The 13046-nt window shown below is 38.4% G+C and overlaps 1 protein-coding gene across 2 annotated transcripts in view; it reads right to left on the bottom strand.

Moving 5' to 3' along the window:
• SLC5A7 (solute carrier family 5 member 7) overlaps nucleotides 1-10863 on the bottom strand; it is a 28358-nt gene extending 17495 nt beyond the window's left edge. Inside the window, exons 1-4 of one of the 2 annotated variants that reach the window (XM_086701465.1) lie at nucleotides 10443-10863; nucleotides 8906-9134; nucleotides 4494-4607; nucleotides 3593-3748 (exon numbers count right to left, since the gene is read on the bottom strand). In XM_086701465.1, the coding sequence (XP_086557591.1) occupies nucleotides 3593-3748; nucleotides 4494-4607; nucleotides 8906-9083 (448 nt within the window). In that variant the 5' untranslated portion in view covers nucleotides 9084-9134; nucleotides 10443-10863. Of the gene's footprint in view, nucleotides 1-3592; nucleotides 3749-4493; nucleotides 4608-8905; nucleotides 10199-10442 lie in introns of those variants that run through there. The other variant, XM_025932329.2, reaches the window with a different exon arrangement.
• Between the last annotated feature and the right edge of the window lie 2183 nt (nucleotides 10864-13046).

Genomic DNA, 13046 nt, shown 5'->3' with positions numbered 1-13046 from the left:
CTCCCCTGCTTGCACTATCTCTGTCTCTCTCAAAATAAATAGACTTAAAAGAAAAAGAACTTACAATAATTTTACTAGCTATCCGAAACAGACTTTAATTAAATATATGCAATGTATTTACTCATATTCACGAGATAAGCACAATCACCCACTTCCACATTTTACAATTAATGTTCATTTTCCATTTTGCATTAACTCTGACCCCTGCTAGCTTTTCTTAGATGACAGATGGTATAAAGTGCCAAGGTTTAAGACAACATTGTAGGAGAAAGTAATAAAACTGGTAAATTTAATCCAGTCCTACTGCTAGGACACAAACGTATTGAAGAACCCTAGATTTCAACATCATATTTTTAAGTAATTTTCCTTATCAGAATTTTAAACCTCCCTTAGAAATAAAATTTATGTTTTTCTTATTTTCTGACTGCTTATGTGTTTTTGATGTCTATATTTCCAATGAGAATATGAGGATAGGGACACTGGACCACTATGGTTCTTGGACTTCCAGTTCAGAATTCACCTGCTGCTTTACAAATCCTTTCTCCACCGTTTTCAAAAGTTACATAGTTTATGTTTCATATTGTTAAACACAGCAATTATAGGAACCCCAACATACGTGCAACAAATCTGTGATTTTTTTTGTATCATTAATTTCAATCTTATGTTCTGCTACCACTCCTCAAATGCATGCTAATAGCATATGCAAACCACCAGAGACGAAAATCCATTTTCTCAAGGAGCAGTGTAAACTATTTTGATCTAAGATAACAATATAAAATATTTTTCAAGAATTTTTTTCTGAGTGATTTGGCTTTGGTAACAAAATTAAATTATTTTTATGAGTAAAAATGAATTAGTAAAAAGAAAAGTCTGGTATTGGAGAATGAAGATGAAGGAAGGTGGTCAATTTGGATCAGTGCAAAGGTGGTGACTTTGGATAGCGGACTGAGTTTTTGCTTCATGTTGAAACCTTAGTTGTGATTCTTTGCCAATCTTCTTTTGGTCTGGTTTTTGACTTTAATAACATTTCTAAGTCATATCTCAGGAATGAAAATTCCAATTATTACCTGCCTCTTTGGGCTGCTGTTTAACTTTCTACCCATTGTGACGTTTTTATTAATTCCATACCCCCAAAAGGTAGGGAGGGAGGCTGTATGCTACAGAAAAAAAGATCATTGGACTAGGATTTTAAAGACTTGGGTCCTGGTAAATACTGCCATTTGGTTGTAACTCAGCGGTTTTAAAGAAATCACCCATTTTTCTATCACTATTAAGATTGGGGTTAATTTTTTCTCTAAAATATTTTCTAAATAATTCCATCATTTATAGTGACTAAAATTGAAGTTACATTTCCAGATCTGCTGTGAAATATTAGTTTAATCATGAAGCCATAAAAATAAACATAAAATAAAGTTATAAAAATTCACCGAATTTGAGCTGTGAGAAGTATAAATACACATTTTTTTAAAAAAATGTATGTAAAGGATGTTGTCCATTTATGCCAAGAAGATAGTTTAAAATTCTCCTAAGTTTCAGCACATTCACAAGAAGGTGATAATGTTATATTTGTCTATTCTTAAGTGTTCCAACTTACTTCTAATAAACACTAATTTCGAATTATGTCCCACTATTATTTTTGAAGAAAATATGTGTTAATTTAGAAAGACACATTCTCTTTACAAAAGCATATATTCCAAACAATAGCAGCAATGTTTTTTATACATGTTTTTGATATGTGTGTGCATCTGTGTGGAGAGGGATATATAGATATCAACACATTTTACATATATAGTGACATAACACACAGATGTAGATACACACACATATACAATAATAACTAACTGAGCGAAGTTTAGAGTTTGGTTCAAGTTTATATTTCAAAAATACTTTAGAAATATTAGTTTATTATTTTAACTCTCCCTTCAGGGCTCTGTTACATAAATTGATCTGTATTCCATGAAAGTGAACATTTTGTATTCATTCTGTTAGCTACTGAGCCCACTCCTTTTTAAATATCTCAGCAGGCTGTTCTTAAAACCAACATTTTCTAGTGTCAAAACCAATGACAAACTACCATTGCTTCTTGGCTAATGACAGCGAGGTGGGAAAGGAGATGTATTTTTACACATAATTTCATTAGGCTATAGATGCAGTGGTAGTTGTGGAGAATTATTATATAGTACCTAGAAAGTGCAACATTTTCCACTGAGTTATTACAATATTTTATAGCTATCAAACTTTTTTCTTTTCTACATCAAATCATCCCTTCATTTTATAGTTGGAGACCAACAAGATAAGATTATATGGGAGTTTAAAAAATAATGTCATGAAAGGAAGTATAAACTAATGTCTGACATTACAGAGGTCAGATCTGATGATAATACTGAAGCCAGAAGGTAAGTTTGTAGTATAGAATATACACCATAGAAGGAAATTCATCTTATCTTACTTTTGCTTTGACCACTTAGGGTCTAGCTATAGACATAAGCCTTTTATCTTCATTTGTAAGAAGAGATGGAGAGAAACATACATGGATGCCTGGATATCAAACACGGACACAGCTCACTGAGGAAGGTTATGGAACTTCCAAGTCTATTAATCTTCAAGAAGGAACTCAGCACTCAGTGAAATTTCCCCTTGATGAAAAGGCAAATTATTGAGCCTGACCGATCTTCCACCATCTTGTTTTCTAAACCTTGCAAGTGGGCTGAGAACTGATGGGCCAAGGATAAGTTGTTCTTAGCATTAATTGGTCTTGGTAGTAAGTTAGACCCTAAGAAGTCTCCATTCATTTTCTAGATCCCTAAACATATATACAACCCAGTACTTTAGGATGTACTGGGATTACACTGAGAAAGGAAATAATGTTTTTCTTCTCCTCTTTTGAAGAAAGTATAGCCATAGATGATTCATTCATTCATTCATTCATTCATTCTTTCATTCATTTGTGAAAAGATTATAACTGTTAACAAGATACAAGCCCTATCTTCAAGAACTTTAGAACTCCCTTTGTGAGGTTGGATTTGGGCATGATATAGATAAACAGACACATAATAATACAAAGTGACAAGTCCAATGAAAATAAAACTCTAGGTATCTAAGGAAGCCCATGGGAAAGGCATCTGGCAAGGTCAGGATGTCTGGCCCAAGGAAGTGACATCTATAAGAAGATTGAAGGACATTTCCTGGTTTTCTAGGCAGATGTGCAAAATTGTAGGGGGGGAAAGGAGTCCAAAGCAGAGGGCACCTGGGCTTGCACAGTGTCAGAGGCAAGACAGGAGGTCTAGAGTTCTAGAAAAGTAAGGAGGAGTGGGGGGGAGGATGATGAAAGAAACAAGAGCCTAAGTCATAAAAAGCTTTATGGGTCCACTTAAAAGTTTAGAAAGGGACAGTAAAGGGACATGATCAGATTTGTGTTTTAGAAGGATGAGTCTGGCTACCATATGTAGACTAGAGGAAGAGGGCTGAACCATAAGCAGGGAGATGGTTGCATTAATTCAGGTGAGGGAAGCTGCAGGTAGCCTGGCTTGTGGCTGAAGGGAGTAAATTTGTGTATGTGCTACTCATCAACCAGAGAGGCAGAGGTCCTTACCTAAGGCAGAGAAAATGGCTGCAGCCCAAAACATTTCTCCCATTAGAGCAGGAATAAATAGGAGCCCACCCATGCGCTTTCCATAGATCTGCTGAAACGGGTCTAACATAGTCACATATCCTTTGGAACGCATAGGCTTTGCAAAGAACAAACCACCTAAAAGAAATTAAAGTGTTTATGAGAAAATAAAAAATTCATAATATAATAGTCTTTGCCAACATTTTATTATGTTATAATTTCTCAAGGGAAATACATTTTTTAGAACATTTATATGTGTGGAGGAACCAGACTAAAATACACTGTGAATACAGAACCAAGACATACTTAGTAACAAAACATGACTTTCTTAATACGTTTTGTCATTGTATGCATCGAAAGGGCCATTGAATAGTATATCCGAGGCATGTGGATTTAAAAACATGGGCCAGCGTGGCATTCGCTAAAATGCCTTTGTATCACCCAGAATAACATTTAGACGCTGATTAAGCACAAAATCCAATAAAAGTATTTTAAGGGCAAAAAATATTAGGAACTCTGTTATATAATATTCTTGACCTTTTCTTAGTTTTATTTACAAAAAGAAATTCAGGTACAATTCAAGTTGATTCATTGTTAATGATATCTCTACACTATTTTTGAAAGAAAAAAAATCATACATTAGGAAATTGACTATTCTCTTGCCATCAGATCAAGGGACTAAAAACATATTCCATAATCAAGAGATCAAATAATCTAAGCATTAGTGTTACTGATTTCTGGTAACACCTACTTGAGAGAATTCTGGTAACATTTTTTTTCCACAATAGTTATTTACAGTTTGACTTGTTATTTCATTTGTTATTTGTACTCCTGTTCTTTATGCTTTACTGAGTGTGTCACTAAAGTTTAAATTTTCACTTACCTAAAATCAGACTAAGAGAATATCCAATTGGTGCCTGAGCCCAAGCTAGACCATAGTCTGGTACATACACTGCTTCAGCTGTCCCGTTGATGTAACCTCCTCCGACCCAGGTGGCTGAAATAGAATGAAGAGTGAGGGAAAGACGCTGCCAAACTCCTCATACCCCAGACCTGCTCACGTTGACACAGTGGCCAGTAGCCTCCAGTGACTGCTGAGCACCTGAAATGTGGCTAGTCTGGATTGAAGTGTTCTGGGTGTAAAATATATACTGGATTTCAAAGACTTCATATGTGAAGGTGAATGTAAGGTGTCTCAATAATTGTTTTTGCATTAATTATATGGTGAAATGGAAACATTTTCAGTGTATTGAGTTAAATACATTCTACTTTATTTTTTATTACGTTATTCTACATTATACTTATTCCTCTACTTTGTAATGTTCTTTAAAAAAGGTTTGTAGGAAATTTAACATTACCTCTGTGACTCACATTGTATTTCTATTGGACAGTGTTGCCTTGTGTTTGTTGAGGTCAAGTTTCTTTATTTTAAGGTTTTTCTGTTTTAATTGTATTGATCTTTTCACATGGATCACGATTATCTTCCTCAAGGAGGGGGCAGGGAGAGGCATTCGCAGTTGTAGATGTATGTACTTTTTAAAAATTTTATTTTTAATTAATAGGGGCACTTCTTAAACACTCTGGGTACATAGGATTTTGGCAGAGCTGTTCTGCATCCTAACATTTTACTTACTTTCTTAAATTATTAAAGGAGAGATGACACTTTTACTCCAAGGTGTCCTAAAGTGACTTTAAATTATGTTTTTCCTCCTTCTTTCCAAGTACCTAACACATGCTTAGGACCTGGGCTGATATTAGAATTTGAATGTTGACTGCACACCCACTTGCATTCTTCATTCTAATCTGGGTCTTTTAGTAAGATATTTGATATTTCACAGAGAATAATAAGAAATATGTCTTCTTCAGATGTTATTTAATAGAACTCCTGTAGCATAACAGTTGAAGGAAGAGGTCAAGGATCCAAAGAAAACACATGTTGGGTATACAAGTTTGGGCAAAGAAGCATCTATAAACTCTACCATTTTCTCTGAGAAGGTAGTATCATATATGCTTCTTCCTGAAAAGCTAAAGTTAATGGAACACTTAAATCCTTATAGTTTTTCTTAATGTTTATTTACTTTTGAGAGACAGCGAGAGAGAAAGAACTGGGGGGGGGGGGGGGGCGGGCAAAGAGATAGAGGGAGACATAGAATTTGAAGCAGGCTCCAGGCTCTGAGCTGTCAATACAGAACCTGACACAGGGCTCAAACTCGTGAACCACGAGATCACGACCTGAACTGAAGTTGGTCACTGAACTGAGCCATCCAGGTGCCCCAAAGCTTTATAGTTTATTTCCTTTTAAGAATATTGCCAAAATATCTAAAAGAATCCCTTGTAGAATGCGTGTAAAATTATGAGGAACATGGGCTGGCTTATCAGATAGGAGTCTGAATTCTAGGCTATATCATCCAACTGGGAAAAAAATTTGACTCTGAAAAAGTCTCTGAAATCTCACAATTAGAATATAAGTAAACATGTATTTGAAACTATCAAAGACAAGTGTTTCTACTGTGTTCATTCCAAAATTTATCTGGCGTTTAATCCAGATACCAAGCAAAGAAGGGAATGTTTTAAGGTTAGTATTTTTTTTTTTAAAGGTTAACATGAAAAGATCTCCCTAGAAAAAAAATCTTAAGCACATTTAAATGGAAATAGAAAAACCCTAAATTAGGACAAATATGCATATATCAGCCCCTCTCATCTGATTGCTAGCTTTTACATGGCTGTGAATAAATAACAAAAGCTATTATTTGTTTTTCTCATTTTAAGCCCTCCTGTAAATTTAAACAGGGTTTCCCCCTCCACTGGTGTCTAACTAGGACTTGAAGAAATTATTTTCACAGTCATAGAATCAGACTTGATCCTCGTTCTAGGAGAATCTGGAAACTAGGAAACTGGAACCCCTAAGAACACACTAGCAATGTTTCATTGCATAAAGGAAATGGTCTTATGAGCACAAAGCTTATAAGTGATCATTTTTCATTGTGTAGATGTCCTCTCCCTTATCCAAAAACAAAATTGGTGTCTGAATGATTGTAAACATATAGAAGTGAAGACTTGATTACTTATCCTGGTTAAAGTCCATCCATTTTTATCACTCTAGTCCCTTCTATGCCAGAATTTGCTCTGCATGTTTGTATATTTCATGTCAGATTTATCAGTGAGAACAATAACTCTTTTAAACTATATGCATTTTTATTTTTTAATCTTTATTCTTTAACAAATATATATGATCAATGAATCTGACAAGATGTAGATAATATGGTTCAGATTTTAAATGAGTTATGATATTGACCAAGGTTCTTTTCAGTTCTTAAAGACTGGAAAAAAAATCTTTAAAAATTGAGATAGACTATGAAACTTCATATGAAATAATGATGATTCAAATTCTTCTATACACTTTAAAAAACTGTTAGGTTGAAATAATCATTCTAGATCATAAAAACAAATTCTGCAATATTAGCTTTATGAACACAATAGATCTAATATTAAACTAGAGTCATAGAACACTATAATAATTTTCAATGAATAAAAACTTTGATGTACAGCAACTCATTTATTCTTTTCAACAATTTTTTGAGTGAAATCAGTTTCTATTGTTTTATTTCACTTTTCTTCTCATTTTCTTGGTATAGGAGAAACCTGAAGGGAATATAATCACAATGTTTTGCTTCACTTCAGATGCCAGTATCACATCTGGATCTTTAGGGTAAAAAAGAAGTGTTGTTGCTATAATGAAAAATGAAAATTAAGATGTAAAGTTGTGCATGGTGTTCATCAGGATAATAAGGAAACAACATCTGAAAATCTATACCAACATTTCAGTAAACATACGCAAGTTGTAGGGTTATGGATGATTCTTAATCTTTATGTTTTCCTACTTATCTGTGTATATTAGATATCACAGAAAATATTTTGCACAATACAATTTGTTCTATATATGTGAGTATATAGAAAAATTGAGACACGGGGGTAAGAAAGGACCTTTTTACAAATGTTGTGCCTTTATATTCTAGAAAGGAAGCAAAGCCAGCTAGAGGCCTGCACTTGGTGCATTGCGGAGGGGTCCCAGGGTGTGGCTGCCAAAAGACCAGTCCTTACTTCCAGAGACCTTTCAGAGTGGTCACATATAAACAGCCTCATAATGATCATAAGAAACTATATACAGTTGAAGAAGAATTAAAGGAACATAAAATGAGCATGTCTGAAAAATAAAACCTATAGTCCATAAACTATTCTAGAACATTGTAGGTTTCAGATGGCCAGCAGGGATGCAGTCTTCACAGACTGTTCTGTTAAACTATTTCATATACAGATGAATCATATTTAAATAGCACATCAGGACGGAAACTGGGCATCATTTGGATATGATTTCTCATGGGATATTTTCCAATGGGCCCTCAGAGTTCTGGTTAGTCTGGATTATGTTGCTAATGTTTAAAAACCTAGTAAGAATCAGAAGTGAAATGTTATTGTTAGTGAATATATATCAAATAATATTAAAGATATAATTTTAAATTGTTGTTTTTCAGAAATATTTTCAACAACAAATAAGAATATAAAAGAGAAACAAGTTACCACTTAAACAGAACCACCTTTGGGAACAGGAGGAAAGATATCAGCTTCTCTGAGCCCAAAGGGTTTTGAGTAGGAAAGGGCTGCAGATGCAGGCTAAGGCATTTCAGTTGGGACACGCCCTAGCTTTCCCCCTTTTATATCAAGCCTCCTGGAAATCTTTTTTTTTTTTTTCCCCCCCCAGGGCTGTGGATTCTTAACATGTGATTATCTTCCTCTGAGGAAATTGGTTTATTAAATGGGAGGATTAGGTTTCAAAACAGGGCATCTCTCAATATGGAATTGTGTTGCCCCTAATTGATTTATTCAGTTGAAAACTATCATGAGTTAATGTTCATTGACATTCATCATTTAAGACAACAAAAATTCACAACTTTGTACCTGTGTTAATGAACATGATGAGACACTGATTTTATCACATAGCTTGTAAGACTAAGACACTTTTCTCCTTTGTTTTTATTCTGTTCCCACCCACTGAACTGTCCGGATCCTCCAGATTTGTTTCATTGATATTGTGTCCAGCGATTTTTATAAAATCATTTTGTTCAAGTTCTACTGAGTTGACACCCACTTATTTTTGTTTCAAAAAGTAAAATTATTTTTAGGATATGTAAGTAATGAACTTAAAGAATCCCCAAAGGACAAAGGCTAATGTTTGCTTTGTCACTCTGAGAAGCCAAGGAGGGGTGGGCAGCATGGAGCAGAGGCATCAGAACCTACCTGTCATGGTAAATCCACCCACCAGCAGACCAATGTCTCGGCCACCAACTATGATGGCCTCGCTGCGCTCTTCTGAGCTGCCACTGTTTTTGGTTCTCCAGGCAGCCCATATTCCAACCAGCAATATTAGAAGGTAGAACACGATGATAGCAATCAGTCCTTCCACATGGAAAGCCATTTTTATCTAGGGGTCCAGATTCTTCCACAGTGAGCTACTTCATTAAGATTTCTGAAGAAAATACAGTAATGCATTATAAACCAGCCAAGCATGCATAAGCAGCTGGGAATAAATCAGCTGGCTCATGAGAGATCCTGTGCCACTTACAGAAAAAGCACATTGAAATCGCATATGACACTAGCAGTTGCCAACACATGTCCACTATTTTATTCTAATTAGTATTTAACAGTTTAACATTGTTTTGAGCCTCCAAGGGGGGAAAAAAAATAGAAATGGCTGTTTACCAAATGTAATCATGGTCACTTTTTGTGCTTAATAAATTCTTTTAATTTAAAATTAACCTTGTCTTGTATCATAACTGAGTCTCAGTTAAGATCATTTACAAAGAGGATGCATCTGGCTTTTGGAACTAACTTACTATTCCATCTAGAATTATTGTAAGACTACCCTGAAAATTCTAACATATTCTTACATTCAGTCATCCATTCATTCTTCCATCTCTCCTTTCAAACAATTGTAGGGAATGGTTCCAAAAGTAATGTGCCATACAAATATCTGGGGGAAAAAAACTTTAGGAAAACCAGTTTCAAAAGCACATCAACTCTAATTTTCAACAAGTGCCCGTGGTCCAAGTTACTGTAGCAACTATAGATGGTACATTGTTTAAAGAATGTACCTTTTAGCCTGCTCTTCTGGCTCTTCCATTGTTCTTTGCTCTTTTCATCTCTCCCCCCTCCTGAACTTAATGGTAGGTACAAGAAAACAATTTAAAAATACGTATTGCCTAAATATATAAGAGGGGGTCAAACGTATTAAAAACAAGACTTCTTAAGAGACATATGTCAAATTCTAACGCCTTCACCTTCAGGAATTCTTGTTCTCTGTTATTTTTCAACCCTCGTGACCATGGCTATTTCATGCACTCGCGTTCACACAAGCACGTTTCTGGGGGGAAATGCAGGTATTTGTGTTCGCAGGTGGGTGATGAGTCCTTGGGTGAAAGAATTAGCTTCCCTTTGATTCAGGGGAAGCAAAAGACGAGCGGGCGGGCTGGGTGAGCTCCGCCTTTGTGAGCAACCGAGCTGGGAAGTTCTTTCTTGGGCCCAGCCTGGGGGCTCCCCAGCACCCTCCACCCAACCCCCGCCGACCCTCCCGCTACCCCTCGGTCCTTCTCCTGCGCCCAGACTTCCCGCCGCTGCAGCCTAAGAGCCTTGGGTGCCAGACAGTGGACCCGCCCGCGCATCCCCACCAAGAGGCAACAAAAGCCGAGTCCTTCCGACCTAAAACGCCTGCTGGGCGGCCACCGGGTCCCCGAGGGAGCGGGCTCCGACGCGCCCGGGATGCCTGCTCTGCTCCTACCTGGAGTCGTCGCCGCGCGGAGAAGTGCTCCGCGGGCTGGAGCTCCTCTCGGGACCGCCGCCCAGGCACCTTGGTGGTTGGGGGCTGCAAGGCTGCCGAGGGAGGGGGAGGGTCCGGGGTGCCAAGGGGCGAGGAGTAGCGCCAGGCGGCTGGGTTCCTGCCCCAGGTCTCCCAGAACCTGGACGCGCGCGGAGTTGACAGGTGTGGGCGCCCCGGCAGAGCGCGCGACGCGGCTGAGGTGGCGATCGATGCCAGTATTGGCAAAAGTCCCCTTTATAAGGGCGGCTGGCGGGGGCGATCGTCAGAGCTGGGCAGGCGGACGTCAGAGCAAAGTGGTGCTGGGGCGGGTGCCGGGGAAAGTGCCCTTGCGCGCAGGATGGGTGTGGGGGTGAGGAGGGGCGGGGGCTGAGGGGATGGGCGGGAGCCCGGGCTCTGGGGTGGCTCCTCTGCGGGATCCCGAGCTCAGGCGGAGCGGACCAAGTGGCTGCCACTCCCTCTCCCCTCCTCCGGAAAGGAGGGCGTGTTCCGGAGGGTCATTTCCCATTCTGACTTCCCTGGGCTCTGGTTCGAAGCAGGGGATGGGGAAACTGGGAGGGTCCCAGGGCTTCTTGTTTTCAGATGGAGCAGCGGAAGTCCAACAGACAGGAAGGGTCTAGAATTCTTGTCTTCCCAGACTGGCCCGAAGTGGTTTCTTGTGCCTCTCACGGAGTAGAGCCGCTATCTCCCACTGCGTCCCATGGGCCTTGGGTGGAGGCTGGTTCCAGCTGCCCTGGTGAGGGGTTCTCTGAAGAAGACTTTTCAGGAAAGTTTCCAAAGTCATTTTTAAATTCATATCCCTTTCGCTTAAAAATGGGGTTAAAATGAAAGACTCTAAGAGTTGTCCAAAACAATGAAGTATCGCACAAGCCAGACAAGATAGCCTTGTAGATGTAACTAGGTTGTTTACCCACCCAAATCCCCTATTCCAGCGTCACAAAAAATTTTGCTGTAAGTTTAATATTATCTATCATTTATCTATCTATCTATCCATCCCTAGATAGCTATATTTAATGCCTAGATTATTTACATATGAACGGATATAGTTACACATGCATAGCAAAGAGCTATATTTATTTATCTAGATATATAGATGGATTGGTAGATATAAATGCCTGCTTATTTATATACATTCTTTCTTGGGCCCAGCCTGGGGGCTCCCCAAGCAACCCCCCACCCAACCCCCCGCCGACCCTCCCGCTACCCCTTATATACACCTTGTATACCCCTTATATACATTTGTGAGTGTATGTAAAAAGATAGAATAGCAACAAGTCCCTCTGGCCACGTTTTTCTTTCTTTCCACGTTGAAACATGTCAATGTATTAACCAGTGAAATATGAAAATCTAGTAACTGATAGAATAAGTAAGAGTAGTTCTTAACTACTGTCCACTTCTTGCAAGGTGAAATTTCACACCATCCCCCATTTTCTTATGCTGGATTTGAAAGTTAACTTTCAAATTTATGTCACTACCCCTTTTCTTTGTTCTCTGTATAAACACTAACTACATCAGATCACCTTGTTTGAGATAAGAAGTCCCATGGAATTCAAATTGAAATTAAGACAAGGGAGAAGGGTCTGCGTGAAAAGTTATCTCATTTAGTTTGAATGATTAGCTCACTGCTTTTCTGGAAAAGGTTTAGATAACCTTTCAATGTCACTCCATTTTTTTTTTTTTTTTTTACATGAGGGGTTATGAATTTAAGCAATTTTAAGGAACTGATAGAAGGAAAACATAGATGGAATTTCATATTATTACTCAAGTGCTTTTCTTTTTTTTAAGTTTTTTTAATGTTTATTTATTTTTGAGAATGAGAGAGACAGAATATGAGTTGATGAGGGGCAGAGAGAAGGAGACACAGAATCTGAAGCAGGTTCCAGGCTCTGAGCTGTCAGCACAGAGCCTGATGCCAGGCTTGAACCCACAGACCGCAGGATCATGACCTGAGCTGAAGTCTAATGCTTAACTGACTGAGCCACCCAGGGGCCCCTCAAGTGCTTTTCAATAGAAATTCATTCATTCATTCTTGATTTTGTATTTGATAGTTATGTATAAGTCAATTTCTGATTCTGGACTTAGGCCACAGGGTAACTTCTGTCTTTCCTACCAGAATACACTTCAGGTCAAAATGATATAAATCTTGTGGTTGTAGCAGGGCATATGTGGGCAGTGACAGTGTTTGAAACAGTGCACAAGGCTAAGGTCCTGAGGGCTAGACTCAAATCCAAAGAGGGACAAAAGAGGTGGCTGTCCTCAGAGAAACATCACCATGGCTTTCAGCTACAAGAATCAGGAAGGCAGCCAGGACACAAAGCTCTCTGTGGGGCCCACCTAATCCACTTTAAGAAGCGAGATTTGCCAGCTTCTAGATTCAGTGCCAGATCTGGGAAGGTACGATGACCTTGAAGGTGGCCAAAACAATTCTGACCTGGCAGAGCAGCTATCTTTCATGACAGAAAGCACCAGTTGAAAATAACAATTGCTGATGTATTGAGTCCACTTCTGTGTAGACATTTCCTCATTTGCTGAGCCCTTTGAGCTCCTGCTTCTGATCTGATCGGGATG

Source organism: Puma concolor, chromosome A3, assembly GCF_028749965.1.
Source record: "Puma concolor isolate L17-30 chromosome A3, mPumCon1.1.hap2, whole genome shotgun sequence".
Taxonomy (NCBI): Eukaryota; Metazoa; Chordata; class Mammalia; order Carnivora; family Felidae; genus Puma; species Puma concolor.
Note: the sequence above shows the minus strand (reverse complement) of the source record. Positions and strands in the feature narration are given on the sequence as shown.